Source organism: Citrus clementina, unplaced genomic scaffold, assembly GCF_000493195.1.
Source record: "Citrus clementina cultivar Clemenules unplaced genomic scaffold, Citrus_clementina_v1.0 scaffold_7, whole genome shotgun sequence".
Taxonomy (NCBI): Eukaryota; Viridiplantae; Streptophyta; class Magnoliopsida; order Sapindales; family Rutaceae; genus Citrus; species Citrus x clementina.
Genome location: NW_006262075.1, coordinates 7,392,789 through 7,410,205, shown reverse-complemented (window position 1 = coordinate 7,410,205; position 17,417 = coordinate 7,392,789). Strand labels below are relative to the sequence as shown.

Genomic DNA, 17,417 nt, shown 5'->3' with positions numbered 1-17,417 from the left:
TATATTATTTTATGTTAGTAATTATGTTGAATGATTAATGTTTGGTAAGTGAAGAAATTGGTGGATTGGAGTAATGATTATGTTGAATGATTAATGTTTGGTAAGTGGAGAAATTGTTAAAGTGAAGTAATGATGTTGAATGATTAATATTTGGTAAATGGAGATATTGAGGTAGAGTAATTATGCTAAATGATTGAGTTTGGTTGTATTTTTATTTTCTTTTTGTGTGGCTTGCGTGTGTGCCTTGATGTTGTATCTCATTTGCATTTAAAATTTTTCAAGAAACGTTTAAGCGAAAGCTTTAAGTTTCAAAGGTGTAGTCTGGAGTGAAATTCTTCTTAGAGAGGTAAGTATTTATAATCTTTTGAATTTCTATTTTATGTGTGATTCTAGGTTATTAATTGAATGGTGTACATTATCCTGAAAACTGTGAACAGTGCAGATTCAATGTTATATAGTTGCTGTTATCGTTAAATCTTATGCATAAAACTTCATAACTTACTAAACTAGACATCTTTATCTTTCTACCCATATATTTATTGTCCAAAAACTCATTACATATTAATTGTTTTGATTTTTCAAATTTGGAATACTAGTATTGGAAATTTTCAATTTTCAGCAGCAATCCTCAATTCTATAACTTATTTTGTAATCCAAATGACTTCCGAAGATTTCTGGAAAATTTTATTACTATATATCTACATGTCTAGTTTTTGTGTTTTTAATTTTTTAATTTTTGGATTTATATTAAAATCATTAAAAATCGTAGAGTTGGGCTGCCGCAATCTTGGAAACTGCTTTCCAGAATTTTAAGGGGGTACTATTGAAGCTAATTTTAATTACTTTTTCATTAGAAAACGCTTTAAAAATTTTAATTCTGATTCCATATTGTCTCCTCTGATGATCAAAACTTGAATCATTATTTTTGAACACATATAACTAAAATTATGAATTTTTGAATCAACAGTCCTCTGTTTATTTTGTCACTGGACAGTTTTAATGTTTTTGTGGAAAATTAGTTTTTTCGGAAATGTTTATGAACTCTAATTAATTTTGTTAACATTTATATTGAATGCCAACATGTTTACAGTAGCTTTTAATAATTGTGATTTTTCGACAATAATTATAGCTTGTTAGAAATCAGCTCCTATAAGATGGTCAGGGTAGTTTGGGGAATTGATTTGTTTAGGTTAGAGTTAATAGTTTAAGAATGTTGCGTATCTTATGAAGGTCAGATTTGAATATGATATTGATAAAAATCTTATCTTGAAAATTTTAGGCCAAGAGTGAGCTCGTGTATTTGGGGTTTTTATTGGTTGCTTTGGATCGAGGTAAGTGGATTCATGCATAACGTTTATTATATATATATGGACGAATTTATGAAAAGAATAATGTTGTTCACAAGGATTGGCATATTTATAGTTTTGAAGTATTTTTGTTGTTATGGTTTATAATAATGATTTACATTTTGGTTTAAAGTTTATTTAAAATTTTTTCTTAAATTGTTTAAAAAAATGGCTTTAAAATACTTGTGTTCCATAAATTGTTTTTCCGTAAAATAATTTGTAAAGCTTTGCCAATTAAATGTCTTATAAGAGATTTTGTTGATCGATTATTGAACGATTGATATTGAAAGATTAAAAATTATTTTAAGGTTTTAGCTCATTGTCCGTAGTTTCCATTACTAATATGACTAAATAGTTAACTGTATTGTGCGCACCTATTGACAATTATTGCGGGATAAAGTGCCTTGATTGAACTGCTGGGTCACCGAGAGTACTAGTGACACTATGAGGCATGAACAAAACTGAACAAATGAAAGATTTTATTAATAAATGATTATTTATTGAAAATGGTCATTATGTTATGACATAATTGATTTTAAATTTTACGTACATATGTATTAAATGATTATTGATTTCAAATTCATGACACTTAATAATTATTATTATGTACTTTATCGTTATTAGTAACCTTATGCATATGTTTGCTTACCGAGTTGACGGCTCACCCCTTGTCTCCAACATTTTTGTAGAGTGATTTTAAAGATGTGAACCTTTTGGTTTTAGAGAAGATGATTTGTTAGCCGAAAGCTTTGGGCATTTTCGTGATGGATAAATTGTTGTTATTTTGGTTATTATTTTAGAGTTGAATTTGATATTGGAGGATTATTGTTTTAGAGACTATGTTTCGACTTTGGAGATTATTGATTTTCATTTGGGAATATTAATAAGTTTTAATTGCTTAGAGATTGCATTCCAAATTTCTTTTAAAATTCTTGGGAAAATTTGGGATGTTACATATATCTTTTGACTGTTTACTGGACTATAGTCGTGTATTTTTAGTAAGTCATATGACTATTGTCATGTATGTATGAACTTATCCAATTACAATCGTGAAAGTATATAAAATGTTCCAGCTGTTATGAGACCCTGGTGTTCTATTAGTCAAGAAATATATTTCTTGGAGAAGAAACATATTCTCTGACTATTTATTAGATTGTAATCATGAATTTTTGCAAGTTACACAATTATTATCGCGTATATATGAATTTACACAACTGCAGTAGTGCAAATGTGAAAAATATTACACTTTCTAACAATGAGCATGAATGAAATAGAACCATGTGTAATATACTCAACATTACATATTTGTCCTTTTTATTGTTTTAATTTCTTTAATATATGTACTATTAACTGATAAATTTATACCTTTTTATTTCACAGGTGCAAAAATATATTTGTCTGGCTTATGTTGTTTTCAAAGGGAGTGTGACTAGGGGATTATAATAGATGAGTTGAGTGTTTGGAGTAAATTAATAGCTTTGATGATTGAGCAACAACTTGTGTTCTTTTAAAACTTATTTATGATTCTTACTTATTGATTATTTGGACATGTATTATACCTATGTTGTTTGATATATAAAAGCTTTTGTTGTTTGACGAATTGACGTTTGATATGTTACAACTTCTGTTGGTTGCGTTATCATTCTAATAAGTATTTTAGGTAGTTTTTATTCTTTGTCCGTGTACTCTGCTTTAGTCGTGTGTATTTATGATGTTGCCCAACTGTTGTCGTGCACATATAATTTTACTCTATTACAATTATTTATTAAGAGATGAACACTTGATATCTTAAGTGATGGCTAATAATTTATTATTAATGATTTACAAGTGTCAAATTATTAATCAAACACAAGAAGATACAATAAAGATATAGTGAGAGGTGTGTGTATCTATGAAGATAATCAACTGTAGTTGTGTATCTATGAAGACACTAAACTACAGTTGTGTATCTATGAAGTTACCTGACTGTAGTCATGTACATGACCAAGTCGTGAATGATTTTGAAGGATTAGGTTTTGAATTAGGGTAGTTCAGTAATTACACACGGTAAAAAGGTAAATAAGAGGAATTTTGAAGTACGAGAGTGTATTTAGATAAATACCATATATTTTTAAGGCATTGTGGGTACAAATTCCTGAAGAAAAATGGTATTGGAGAAGCAACCACCGATGCCAAAATGGTCGACGCCAGATTCCTTGCCGAATGGAATATCATGCTCCCTGAAAGCAAAAGAATTAATAAGCCAAAAGGGAAACTTAAGATTGTGAACCTAGCACGCAGACTAGACAAAACTGTTAGTTAAAACTCACCCGTACTGGAGGAATGATTACAACATTTACAGTCCCTGCCAAGCTTTGTTTAACTTCATCTTCGAAACTTTTTTCCATATCGGTTAAGGTCAGTTCCTTCAAGCCAGTCAACTTTGTCGATTCAAAAGGATTCTTCAGTTTTTGGCAACGTCTGATCTCTAGTTCTCGCAGTTTAGGCATGGTTTCTTTCTCAATAGACCACCGTTTAAGCTCCTTCAGAACCCATAACTTCAAGACAAGGAGTTGAGGAAACCAACCCTTTTGACAAGTCATTTGTTCGCCAATATAAGAATGAGCGAAAAGCCTAAGGATCTTCAGTTCCTTCAGCTGTCCAAGCACCGGCATTGGGTCTTTAGATAGGTGTGACAATGACAAAGTAAAAACTGTGAGTTTTTCAGGAAGCTGGTCGTTTATGTCTATTGCTCTTGGTAGCTTTCCAATCAAATACAACTCTGTCAGCTTCTTGTGCTTACTCAGGTTTCCAAAATTGAGGTCTGAAGGTTCCAGAAAATCATTTACTGATCTCAACCTCAAAGACTCGAGATGTTCAAGATATTGAATCCATTCAGTTATCTCCTGAAGTGATGCAATATGGCATGTAAGACCCAATTTCCTAAGATCTTTCGAGTTTCGCAACCAACTCAATGGATGACTCTTTTTGCCGATTAATAAGCCCCACAATGTCTGAAGTTTTGTTAAAGAAGATTTGACAAATGGCCTCTGAGCTGACAATTGGAAACGAATATCACTCATGTAGAGATGCCTAAGAGTCGATGACTTCCAGATGGACTTTGGCAATGTGGCTATGTTAGTGCGCTTCACATCTAAAGTCTCAAGGGAAGGAAGATCACCTAGTGACTTTGGAATTGAATCGAGAAAAGTCCATCTCAGACCCACATGCCTTAGAAGCCGCAGCTTTCCTATTGTTTCAGGCAGCACTGGCTTGTAAACACGCTCAAGATCAAGCACTCTGAGCAATCTGTAGCCTCTTTTAGAGATTGTACTGTTTAGCAAATTGCCCACTTCAGCCGCAGGTTTATCTCCCTTTCTATTGTCAAAAGATAGATAAGAATGCAGACGTTCCAAGTGTTTATCTGAAGCATAACTGTTGTTCCGGTTGACTAAAAGCTCTGCAAGTCTGCGGGGACTCAAGCCTGAAGAACCCGATGTAGCATTTGATCTGCTTACGCCATGGATGCAAAAGACTCCCCCGCTTTCAGCTTTTGGAAATAAGTTATCAGATAGAGAACTTGGCACACGGCACGTTTTAGGCTTTCCATCTGGCTTCCGTTTTACTACTTCAATCATGTTCATAAGCTCCAGTTGATCAAAAACTGTCTTTACCTGATCTTCAGGAGCCATATAATTCTCTTCAATTGGTGTCACGAGTCGTTCAGCAAGCCATAACTGAAGCAACCTCCTGACAGAGACCTCATATGATTTGGGAAAGAGACGGAAATAATGAAGACACGCCTTTAGATGTGGCGACAGAGACTTGTTGGCGAAGACCCAGATTGAAGAAATATCCCTGAAAGATAGCTGATCCAAAGTAGTAGATTGATCATCAAGAGCTCCCTGCTTCTTTCCTGACATGATCTTCTCAATCTCCCCTGACCATTCAAAAACTTTTTTATTAGACAAGAAACCTCCCACCACACTTATTGCAAGAGGAAGACCACCGCATAACTTATAGATTTTTTGCAACAAGTCTGGTTTTTGCAATGAGTCTGTTTTTTGCAACAAATTTGAGTCTGGATGACTTTTCACGCTTTCAACCTTCTTTAGGAACAATTTGCCACTCTCCTCTTCATTCAGTGGACAAAGCTGGTGAAGAAAAATTGATGGACTGAAACTGCGAGCTACATAAGCCTCTCGGGTAATTAGGATCACTCTGCTACCAATTGGTGATGCTTGCGGTGAAAAGATCCGTTTGAGATCGTACCAGGCACCAGGTGAATGGACATCATCCAAGACTACTAGGTACCTCTTCTCATATAAAATCCCAGTAAACTCACTTTCTAAATCATCGAGGGACGATTCCTCATCAACCTCATCCTGTGTGAGCTGTCTCAATATGTCAGCGAAGACACTTCTCATATCAAAATCTTGAGAAACATAAACATTAGCCCAAGCACGACAGGGAAAATTCTTTTTTGTGTATGAACTTTCATAAATTGTTTTCACCAGAGCTGTCTTGCCAGAGCCTGCCGCACCCGCCACCGAGATGAGAAAATTCTTATCGCTGCTATTGAGAGTTAATTTAGCTAACTTCAATATGTCATTCTCCATACTAACAACAGCCGTTACCTCCTCCGATATCTCTTCATCTGGAACCTGTTTTGGGAGAGCGCGATCATCATTGCCACCGTCATCTTCGCTTGCTGCATATGCTATATATTTTGGTTTAAATGACGACTCTCCTCCAAAGAAACTCATATTCCGGCACCTTGCCGCATCAGCTTCTTGAAAACTTAAAATCACCCTGCTACCATTGGATGAATTCGGAAAAAGATACTTGAGAATGTCCCAAATATCAGGTGTCCGGGCATTAATTATCACTACTAGATACCTGTTCTCAGTGAACAGCTTGCGTAGCTTTTTCTGCGGATCCAGCTGCTTTTCCACCTTAGATCCTCCGACTTGTTTCAATATGTCAGTAACAAGTTCTCTCCGTTCAAGCTCTTCAGGAACTGGGACCCAAGCACGGCATTGAAAGTACTCCTTGACAGTTTCACACTCGTACGATTTCCACAAGTCAGTTGTCATTACTGATCCTGCAACATCCACCACCGAAATGGTGAAAAGTGACGAGTGGCTACGGATTAAAAAGTCAGCTAACTTATTGACTTCCTTGTTCAAATCCAAAATGCCCGTTTTCTTAGCAGAATCAACGTTTTCAGCACTAGTGATCTTTCCCGAAATCTCACCAGAACGTTCAGCATTATCAACAGTACTACTTCCCCCCGATTGTACTTCCAGCAGCATCTTTTCTGATTCTTCTCGAATGCCACTCACTAATTCCTTTATCTTTTTTCTGAAACGAGCTTGGACAGTAGAAGACCTCAAAGAGATGACACCTAGGTAAACCCTTTTACAATTTTCAATTCGGAATGTGTCTGTGATGTCCTGTACTTGGGAAACAGCGTTTAGAAGCTTGGGACTTACGTCATTAATTTCCTTTTCTTCCCAGGACTTCCTAACTTTTTCTAGTTCTTCACTGGAATTTATCAGTTGAGCAACCAATCCTTCATCTTCAAACTTCTCTCGAGACAGCTCTTTCAGTATCCTTACCACAGGCACAATGGTTGCCTCCGCAGCCATGGATTCTCAAACTCCTTTGTAAGCTCAGCTAGCTAAAGCTGATGCTTATGTTAAACAAAGAAACGATCAAAAGTGAGTGGATGCAACTGCAAGCGTGCGTGTTGTCTATCTCATAAACAGAAAAGAAATAGATACCACACGCATGCATATAGAAAGTGAGAAATGTAAAATTTGTATTCTAACAGGTGTGGTGGAACCAAATCAATATCAAATCATCATGATTTCAAGAAGAAAATTAATGAATTGTTTAATAAATTTTTGATAAATTAATAATTGAACATAAATTACATGCTTAATTTACTCACAAGTATCGAACTAACCTTTGAGCAGCTTTCTCATCAGATACATTGCCCCCCGGAAAAAGAAAAACGAGACAGAAGGGAAGCATTTGTTTTACACACTCAAACACACGTCCCCACACTTCAACCTTTTTGTAATTTTTTATGCTGAATTGCAAGAGAAATTACTCAAATAAGCCGGTTCTGGCGTTCTGCCAAGCTACTGGTATGCTTTATAAAAAATGTTTTTTTTTTTTTAATGTATGTGTGCAGTCAGGATAATTTGAAATTGCTAAACTACCCTCAGAAATACTTTTCTTGACTAAAAAGTTAGACATCCCAAAACTTTTTTTTTCCTTGTTAAAATATTTCCAAATAAGTTGCATTGGCATAACATCGTTGAGTGAACACGATTTTATGAAATAATTTCTACATTTTCATATACGCTCAATCTATAATTCTATTCACAACCAAATTACAAGGAATATATGCCAAGAGGAAGATTCACGTAATATTTGTTTTGTGTTTATTTTTTATTTTTAAGGAGGGCGTGACATAATGATTACTTTCTTTACTTATTCTTTTAATGTTAAATTTCATTTTTCTTGTTTTTGGTTAAACCAATAAATCAGAAGCTGCCAGCCACCTTTGAGGTTTGAGATTGAAAGTTTTCAATTTTTTCTCGAGGCTTAGGGCCAAAAAAAGAAATCTAAATTTAGGACAAAACTATGTTGCAACTGTGGTATGGTACCATGATTGTTTTCAACTGTTGGATTCACAGTTGTACAGTTACATTAACTGGATTGAATGACTGAAAGCAATTGTGGTACCATACCACAGTTGCAACATAACTGGATCCCTAAATCTATCTGAGGACTGACAAGAAAGAATCAAAGAAACATTTCAATATGTTATGCATTAATAAATTGCGAAAAGAAGCTCAATGGTCATTCTTGAAAGTATAGGAAGAAATTATTTATTAAAGATAGTTTTTAAACAAAATACTGTCAAACACTCCTAAAACAAATATTATCACCTTCTTGCGTGTAAGTTGAATTCACTATAAAGAACTCTCTTGTAATGATATAAAGATCTTAAGTTTTTGACCCCGCTCCACTGGAGTGAAAGGGAAGTGTTTAGCATTAAAGAAATCTACACAAGGGAAAAAAAAATGGAAATCTACTGTAAGATCCCCCTCATTTAGCTTGAATACAGTTAGAATCCCAAAATGTTTGATAAAAATCTAATGATACTTAAGTTAATTAAACCAAACACTAGATTTTACTCCACAAGTTCTAGCTAACAGCGACTTCATAATCAAGAGAACCTTTGCCCAGAAGGCAAATAAATGGTCAATTATTTATAATTTATACATTCCTACGCTTGAGCTTATTACATTCTAGGAAAAGAAAACTAAATAAATAAAATCCTATAAACACTTCACCTTTCGTGCTGATCTTATATGCTGAAGAATTCAATGCCATTTCTGGGCCTATTTTTGCAAACTGAGAATGACCTCTGAAATGGAGCCGCTGTTGTTTATAGGAACCCTTCAGAAAATATCTAAGCATTGCCAATAGAGTTACTTTTGTTAACACCTTGCAGCTCCATAGGAGAATTAGTGATGCTGCCAACTGAACCAAGGGTCTGGGAGCTTAACTGTGGGCTAGCAGGACAAGGATCTGGATTACCGCCAGCACTCATGCCATGGATTGCCCCTGAACTCATTTGTGGGCTCATTGGAGTTCTTTGGCTCAACTGTTGAGGACTCAACTGCTGCTGAGGTTGCTGTGGCTGAGGTTGTTGGTTCAATTGTGGAATTCCCATGGTTGACGGTGAGCCTACCTGCGAAGGGGAAACTACGGCCTGCAATGGTGAGGTTGTTTCTTGCTGCTGTTGTTGCAGCTGCTGCTGTGGCAGCTGTAATTGCTGCTGCTGCTGAATTTGATGTTGTTGAAACTGCTGCTGTTGTTGCTGTTGAAACTGCATCTGCTGCTGCTGTTGCTGCTGCTGCTGCTGCTGTTGCTGTTGCTGTTGGTTCATATAAAGATTCATCTTTGGTGGACCCATAGGCCCCATTGGTCCCATTGCTGTCCGTTGCATGGGGGTCATGTTTGCTCGGTTCAGATGTTGGCCCAGCATTGATGAAATACCAGCTGAGCTCGGCAGCATCTGTCTTGCTCCAGGGATTCCAGCTATGCCAGACTGAGGATGCCCCAACATGCCAGCTCTGATTCTAAGTCTGGATGCCATTAAAGCAGCTTGTGCTGGAGTTAATTTTCCAGATCGAAGCTGCTGGGATAGTGTATTGGTGAGATTCGAAGCCTGGCTCAGATTCATCGAGTTTTGACCCACATTACCCATAGTAGATATAGGTGTCATAGGCGATGACATTCCTGTTCCTCCTATTCCCCGTGCAGCTCCTATGCCCATGGTATTGCCTAGGCCCCCAAGCCCAACCATGTTGTTTCCCATGTTCCCCATACCCGCCGTATTTCCAAGTCCCATCATCAATTTTCTCGGCATTTGTGTCTGCGGCTGTGGTTGCTGCTGCTGCTGCTGCTGCTGGGGCTGCAACATCTGAAGTGGGAGAGAGGGAGGCTTATTGACCATGGGATTACCCAAATGCATGTTTGAATTCTGGTTGAAAGCATTCATGTGTGAGAGTGTATTTGCACCAAGCATCATCGGTGATCTCTGGAACTGCTGCTGCTGCTGCTGAATCAAGGAGTGTTGACTTTGTGGCTGCTGTTGTTGCTGTGGTTGCTGCTGAGCCTGGAGTGATGGTTGTTGATCAACCTGTTGTGGCCTTGCAGGCACTGAAACACCAGACAGAAATCCTTGAGGGTTTCCAGGAGGAAGCATCCTTGTGCCAGGTAGTACATTATGAGGTGAGTTTAAAGGTGGATTACTGCTATTGGCTGGCTTTGCAACCTCGCCTGATGTCTGGCCAGGAACTGTTTCGGCATACTGCTGCATCTCAACTCCCAAATTACTCGGGGGAGTTCCAGCAGTATTTGGTTGAATGCTAGGGGCGATATTCATGCGTGTTGGTTTTGCTTGAATACGATCTTCAATGAGATATCCATCACGTATCATCTGCATAAGCAATTAACATAGTTTAGACAAAGGGCAGAGATAACTTGTACCCTAAACCCTATATATATATATACATATATATCCACTTTGCAGAACATACCAGTGAGCAAAACTCTGCCGCAAGCAAATCTGCCAAGTGCTGTTACAGAATTTAGTCAAATTCAGAAGTCAGGATATCACAAAAGCTTACTTGAGGATAAGTAGACTTAAAATAAGAGAATCCAATCTACGGAAAATTACTTAAAAGGAAAAAAAATTCTGATAAGACAATTTAGCCTATTCACCTTAACTATGAACTGAACAGAAACCACATTCACTAACTTTATGGGAATAATATTATCTACCCAGCCAAAAGATAATCTTGTTTGGTAGACTAAAGTACAGTGCCTAGTATAGTCGACCACCTGAAAGATTCTGGATCAATGTTCTGTGATCTCTGAAGTAATTATGCAGTAAAGAGGGTGATTGTCAGGAAGATGAGAACAATTAAGTTAACACCATAGAACAAGATCTTATAACAAAAGGGTTTGAACAAGGACCAGAAGAAGTGATGCCTAAATATATTTAACAATGCAAGTATAAGCTGTAATGATGGAAGAGAATCGAGACAGATTTGTATGTACAAGATTCCACAATTCAGTATTCTGAACAATATGTCAATTTGCCCCATTTAACAGGGGACAGGCAATCTCTAATTAATTCAAACAATAGAAAGAGGGTTGTAGCACTGCAAATAGAGATTTTTAGCAACAAACTTACAGTATTGGGTAATGTAGGAAGATAATCCTCTGCAGACAGAATATCACCATCATCTACTACGTCTCCATAATAAAATGCCACGGTACCATCATTTGGCTTCTCCAACATTATCATTCTACTTCGCACCCGATGAACAATAGATACAACATTTCCTGCAGAAGGGGGAAAAAAAGGGACTTTGTTTAAGGGAAGAATTTATTGGATACTAGAAAGGACCAGAAATCAACCGCCAATAAGAAAGCCACACCTTGAAGCATTTTCTCTGAGTGCGCAAAATTTAAGACTCTCGTCTTGCAGTTATTCATGCTACCATTGACAATTGACTTTGACAATGGTCTTGCCTCATCTTTAAAATCCTCATTATTGAAAGCATTGGAGAGACAATGCATTAGATTTTGGGCTGAATGTGCACTGGGTTTTCTCACAGGGTAGTCATCAACCTTTTTTTTATTGGAATTTAGTTGATATCTGAAATGACAAGCAAAGAAAATACAGTAAGATCAAGAAAAATTAAATACATTGAACTGACGTTAAATGTAAAAACTTAGCAAATTGTAAATAATTCATGCCAACTCCCTTCCCTGACTAATATTTGTAGATTCACTTATATACAATGCAAACCATAGCAAATTGATAAGACGTGATAAATAAATTATTTGTGCAAACTCCCTCCCTCGACTAGTATTTGTATCAGTTCCAGTTTATTGAACCTTTAGTGTCTCATGTAGGCAAAGGAAAACTAAACATAATATCTGTACTGTAATCAATTGACAGATAGATACTACCATGAGTGAAACAACTAGTCTCTGATGGTCAACAGTCTATGCGTTCAGAATATAATTAGAATCAAAAGCTGAATATATATAAAAAGGAATCCATAAAACCTTTTATGCAATGGTAATCCAATCAAGCATAATACCTCGCGGTCACCATTTCAATCTTTGAGAATCTTTCAAGCACGGATTGATCAGCGAAAGGTGGGGTTCCAACAGAAGGACTATTTGCATTCAGTGGAACACTCATATTGCTAACACTTGCAGGAGACCCAACTCCACTGATTGCTGGAGTTTTTGGAAGGGAATTCGATCTACGCTTTGCTGCAACCTGAGCCTGGTGCTGCCGTTGCATGGAGTCATTAGCACTAGACGTCAAAGACTGGGTCCCAGCAGCAGCAGGAACTGAGGTGACTGCTGACTTCTCCTTCTGAGATGTACCAAGAGCAGTAGATGCCGTAACTGCTCCAAAGTGTGGTCCAACAGAACTACTTGAAATTTCTCCAGATTTTGATGATAATGGAGATTGAGGCAAAGCCCCAGCAGATACTCTTGGACTTTGTACTGATTTCCTTTTGAACTGATCCTCCTTTCTCAAATCTTTCTCGATATGCTGACCCATATTATTCCAGTGAGACTGAGGACCTGGTCTAAATGCCTGATAAGATAATCTATGTTGAAGCCGTTGCTGTGCTTCCATATGGTTTAATTCTGTTCCCCCCATATGGATATCCATTTTACCCTGGCTAAGCTCAGATCCCTCCAATCTGTCTGATTCAAACGGCTCTTGTTTGGGAACAATTCTCATATTCTGATGGCCAGCAGAAAATGGCATAGCCCCAGCCTCCTGATTTGGAACCCCATCGAAAGCCTGCTGGGGATATTTTTGAACGCCTGCATTTGCATACTGCATTCCCCTTGCCATTGCTTGTTGCTGTAACTTCCAGCTCAAATCACCATGGAGGCTTTCTATTGATGGTCCTATTTGTTGCTGTTGAATTCCATCAGAACCCATTGGAGTCTGTCTAGCTCTTTTATTAAGACTAGACAAGGGAGACATTGGACCATCTTGGCTATCCCTTTTGCCATGAAAAGAAGCAGTGGAGTTCAAATTGTCAGCGTATGATATCATCATCTCTGACACAGCAGGAGATCCATGATCCTGCATACTTCTTGGCATTCCAACCCCCACCTGATACCTTGCTTGTTGAGAAATCAAAGGTACTGAAGGAATGGAGGCATCTGGTACAAAACTTTTAGGTCTTAACGCCAATATGTTGTTTGGAGCTAGATTTTGAGTAGTTATATTCTCGTTGACATGCTGAGGCATCAGATTGCCAGGAACGATTCCCGAGTCTCCAAACCTGCTATTAGAGCTTTCGGGAACTCTATCTACACAAGCCTTCTTCCCATGGACCTTATTATTTGATGTGACAGTTACTTCTGGCATCTGCCTCAATCTCTTTCTCCGCAGATGGCGCATAGACAAATTAAGCTGCAAGTCCAGGTACCAGAGTTAAAAATATAAAAAGTCAGTTCTTCATCTAGTAGCCATTAATCCATTCCCCTAATTCATCACCTTTACGGGAACTGGATTAGTAGAGAGCCTATCCAAATTTGGAGAAGGATCTAGGCAAAGTCGTGGTTTTAAGGCTTTCAATATCCGAGACTCCACTTCCTACGGTTGAAAGCAAACATATTGTCACAACCCCATGACATAAATAGATTATATCTCAAGAATGAAAGGAGTAAATAATACCTACCATCAGATCACCATACGTCCAAGAATTATCTGATATCATGGGAATATCCTTTACTATATTCTCCAAAGACATCCTAAGGCAAATTTTACTAACAATAGGGGATCCGTCCACAGGCAGAGCAGCAGATCCTTCTTCAGAACTGAAGTTTCTATAATCTCGCACCTGCAAGAACATATTGGCAATACCCAAAATTCACAACATAAATAACATGGTACAATTTTGGCTAGGAAACAAAAACACCGTATTAAAAGCAGAAGGTAATCAAAGTGGACAATGTCCCCAAAAAAAAAAAAAAAAGGAACAGTCAGAAAAACATTACAGAGAGGGGGCAGAGAGAGAGAGTAGAGCAAGAAAAAAACAGAACACTAGTAAAAGCATAGCTCATCTGGGAAAATAAATAAATAAATAGACAAAAGATTAATCACACAGAAAATCTATCCCACTAAACAATAAAAGAAAGGCCATTTTATCACATGAGAATTCAATAAAGATACCTCTACTCTGGGCTAGCTTCAACAATCACAATCTCCATACGAGCATATGTTAATGTCTTCTAAAGTTTACTACCGTACATGGAATTCAGATTATTTATACACTGGTAGAGGTAAATTCTATAATCGATAATTACCTCACACACGATTGTTCCATCGACAAATTTGCAAGGAATATCATCCAGAAGATCTCCAGGCAACCGCCCAGACTCAATAGCCTACAAATATATTTTCTCACGAGGAAGCATAAGTGTTAGAATTCGTTAAATTTAAAAAATAAAAATAAAAACACAGAGAGAGAGAGAGAGAGAATGATAAAATGAAACAAAAGACTGACTTAATGCCTTACAAAATGATAAGCATTCAAATTGATCAAATTAAGCCATAAAAAGATCAAACTTATGAATTAATCTTCTTTTTCTGCAATAATTCTTTTGGTTTGGTTGAGAGGTTGATCTATATAGCAGGGGGATGACCCAGGCAATGAGTGATCCAATCTATATACCAATCTCCAAGCTAGTGGAAAGATTCAATCTTCTTCTATTAATTGAACTAACTGAATGGCAGAAATTATTTCTTCACCACCCTATAAGTAAGTTCTAAAATCCGCATGCAGAGTATTTGCTTCCATATGAGCATACGCAACAATTTACTTTTTGGAATAATAGCTGAGATCAATAACCCAAGAAATGAATAAAACGGAAACAACATAATACTTACCGAGAATAGAGTTTCAGAAGCCCTATCATATGGATGTAACAACTTTGAAACATCTTGAAGTGTACCCTGATTTGCACTCTCCTTCTGATGATTCAAAAGTTACAAGACCTTAAAAACCAACTCATAAGATATAGTCTGTTCATCTATTTAAGTTATTCAATTTCTCTATATAAAGTTAATTTCGTTTTCAACAAACCTCTGAGGGTTTTTCAATAGAATATCCATCGGGGTAGACATTCAATGTGAAGGAAACTTCATGATCTGTCAAAGAAGAAAGAAGCCACACACTCAAGATCAAAACCTTAAAGGAGATATTGAACCAATCTAACCGTGACTCACCTGCAGATATGCCGTGTCCTTCATCAGGAGGACAGACCCCAGCAGCATCCTCAACCTATATCAAAGCTCCACATCAAAATAGGTGAGAACATAGATATCAAAGTTCCACATCAAATAACGAAATGACCTCTAATAATTTTAACAAAACCAAAGTCTAAACCGTTTCCTATGCAGCAGAAAATATAAGAGATATATAATCTCTCAGAAGAACATGCAAAATAAATTAATAATTGATCTTCTAATATTGTGTTCTCAGTTTATCTAGTCCCTAAAAAGGAAATCTTCCAGAAGAGCAAACTTGTTGCAGTTTGTTAAGATTGACCATAAGCAGCAGCTTTTGGTTCCTTAAATACCAAATACACGAATTGCAAGATTCAAAGTCCTCATTTTTTGAATTCTCCAATTTATGAACCAGATGAAGCATAATCAACATATCACTAATGAAACGATATGAATGCTTTAAACAGCAGTTCATCACACGATTGAATACCACCAGCTAACATCTCCAGATAGAGCAGCAGAAATTATTTTAAAACCACATAATCTAACTATTCAAAAAATATCAATCTTTGCACCAAAAGAATAAAACTATCTAAAATGACACCATGCATTAACCTACTGAAAAGAAAATCCAAATTCAGAATTTCACAACCATGAATTAAAAATAAGGAAGGGAAAACATTAAACAAAGTTCTGGATAAAAAATTTCAACTAATTAAGTTTCAAAAGCTAAAACTCAAAATCACTTGAGCCAGATACTTTAAATCGAGCTAAATACGAAAGCTTTTACTTCCACAAACCCGTGTATCAATACATAAAAACGGGGGGTTGGGGGGGAAATATTGGGGAAAAAAGTTCATTAGGTCATTTATGGCTTAAAGTACATACACATACATGCAGATAACAGGATGTATAAGTGAATCGTTTTCCTATATTGAATCAAAAACAAGAAGATTAAAAGAATAACACCCATCATTTCTTTTCAGCGCAATTTCTTTTCCTAAAATTGTCATTATAGAAATCAGAAAGACTTATTCAGTTTCAAAATTTTACCTCCCGTTTTTTATTTTGAGAGTTTTCCTTTGAACTCTGCGATGCGTCGTTTGTAGAAGTGTCTTCAAGCAGAGAAGGTTTTGGAACAAACCTTTTACCCGTTTTGGAAACCTTGAAAGAAACACCCATATTATCTTTTCCGGAGTTTAAATATCTTCTCTTGCTTGGATCATGAGAAAGTGAAGGAAAATAAGACCATATAACTTTTTTTTTTTTTGGGACGAAAAACTAAACACCCGCGTGAACTGTTGCAATTATATGAGGCTTCCGGGGCCAAATTTTGACATTTACCAGTGTTTGGATGGTGCGAAAGCTAGGGAAAATCAGAGAAAGTTGGTAGAATAAAAAGAGATCCGATGAATGTCAATTGGGAGTTTCCGGAGCTCCAATGAGATAACCCACATGGGCTTTTTGGAGAATTGAAGCTATGTGATGGTGTTTGGATGGAGAGAAAATGAAGGAAAATAAAGAAAAAATGGAGTTAAAAAGAAATTAAATAAAAATAACGTCGATAGGGTTTTAAGCCCTAAAGTACAATATACCGAGAGAAGGATTCTGTGGAAACTGAGGTGAATGAGATTTAAGAGATAGAGGGACAAGGACCTGTAAAAGCTGTTATGTTTAGTTTGGTCCAGAACTCCGTGTTGATACTTGAAACGTCTCGTTTTCGTTTTAAGGTCTGTTTGGAAATTGGGACTTCTCAATAAGTGCTTTTGAACGAGTTTCTCGCTTTTAGCATATGTACTTCCAAACAAAACAAATCCTATTCTTCACTAATCAGATAATTATTCCACAGAGAAGCCGAAAATACACAATTCTTCAAGTTAGTTACTTGGGTAAACACAACTTTGCAACATCATTGGGTATGAGTTTCTTCATTGATATAAGAGTTTATTTATTTACCAACTATTTTTTTTTAAGTCTTCAAAATAAACTCAACTTTAATGCATCACGCCATCACCTCAAGTCCCAATAATTATATTGAACTTTATTTATCCACATTTTTAATAGAAAAAGAAAATTGTCTTTTAAAATAATAGATTTGTTTATAGATACTAGATGATTTATCTTGCCTTTATTCCGCTTAGAGTAGACGACGTTTTAATAAACTACTAATTATTGTTCCATTAAATGACAATAATGGCTTGTGATTTCAATGAGTGTTG

The 17,417-nt window shown here is 36.6% G+C and overlaps 2 protein-coding genes and 1 long non-coding RNA gene across 5 annotated transcripts; 1 reads left to right on the top strand and 2 right to left on the bottom strand.

The window, feature by feature from the left end:
• The first annotated feature begins 244 nt into the window (after window positions 1-244).
• On the top strand, window positions 245-2,831 carry LOC112097049. 2 transcript variants are annotated; one of them, XR_002904701.1, is made up of 3 exons: window positions 245-346; window positions 1,280-1,331; window positions 2,727-2,831. It is a non-coding gene; the product is annotated as an uncharacterized LOC112097049 (long non-coding RNA). The 2 variants fall into 2 exon arrangements; XR_002904702.1 differs by lacking the exon at window positions 2,727-2,831 and adding an exon at window positions 2,036-2,093.
• Window positions 2,832-3,291: 460 nt separating this feature from the next.
• LOC18036641 (putative disease resistance RPP13-like protein 3) lies at window positions 3,292-7,495 on the bottom strand. Of its 2 annotated transcripts, none has more exons than XM_024181331.1 (3): window positions 7,297-7,495; window positions 3,656-7,014; window positions 3,292-3,565 (listed from the first exon to the last, which is right to left on the bottom strand). In XM_024181331.1, the coding sequence occupies exons 2-3, from the start codon at window positions 6,974-6,976 to the stop codon at window positions 3,557-3,559; spliced, it is 3,330 nt and encodes a 1,109-aa protein (XP_024037099.1). In that variant the 5' UTR covers window positions 6,977-7,014; window positions 7,297-7,495; the 3' UTR covers window positions 3,292-3,556. The 2 variants fall into 2 exon arrangements, with proteins under 2 accessions (XP_024037099.1, XP_024037100.1); XM_024181332.1 differs by having other exon boundaries at window positions 3,656-7,020; window positions 7,297-7,320.
• A 1,052-nt stretch (window positions 7,496-8,547) lies between these two features.
• Window positions 8,548-16,963, bottom strand: LOC18036622. Its single transcript, XM_024180061.1, has 12 exons — window positions 16,252-16,963; window positions 15,199-15,253; window positions 15,056-15,120; window positions 14,860-14,943; window positions 14,277-14,357; window positions 13,649-13,810; window positions 13,465-13,563; window positions 12,032-13,380; window positions 11,360-11,580; window positions 11,113-11,264; window positions 10,454-10,492; window positions 8,548-10,353 (listed from the first exon to the last, which is right to left on the bottom strand). The coding sequence occupies exons 1-12, from the start codon at window positions 16,378-16,380 to the stop codon at window positions 8,818-8,820; spliced, it is 3,972 nt and encodes a 1,323-aa protein (XP_024035829.1). The 5' UTR covers window positions 16,381-16,963; the 3' UTR covers window positions 8,548-8,817.
• Window positions 16,964-17,417: the final 454 nt, after the last annotated feature.

Bases quoted from the DNA above. Each gene is read 5' to 3' on its own strand.
- LOC18036641 (XM_024181331.1), bottom strand. From the start codon at position 6,976: ATGGCTGCGGAGGCAACCATTGTGCCTGTGGTAAGGATACTGAAAGAG.
- LOC18036622 (XM_024180061.1), bottom strand. From the start codon at position 16,380: ATGGGTGTTTCTTTCAAGGTTTCCAAAACGGGTAAAAGGTTTGTTCCA. The intron at 15,121-15,198 runs GTGAGTCACGGT...CTTCTTTGACAG, and splicing joins AGGACACGGCATATCTGCAG to ATCATGAAGTTTCCTTCACA. The intron at 13,811-14,276 runs GTAATTATCGAT...ATGTTCTTGCAG, and splicing joins ATGGAACAATCGTGTGTGAG to GTGCGAGATTATAGAAACTT.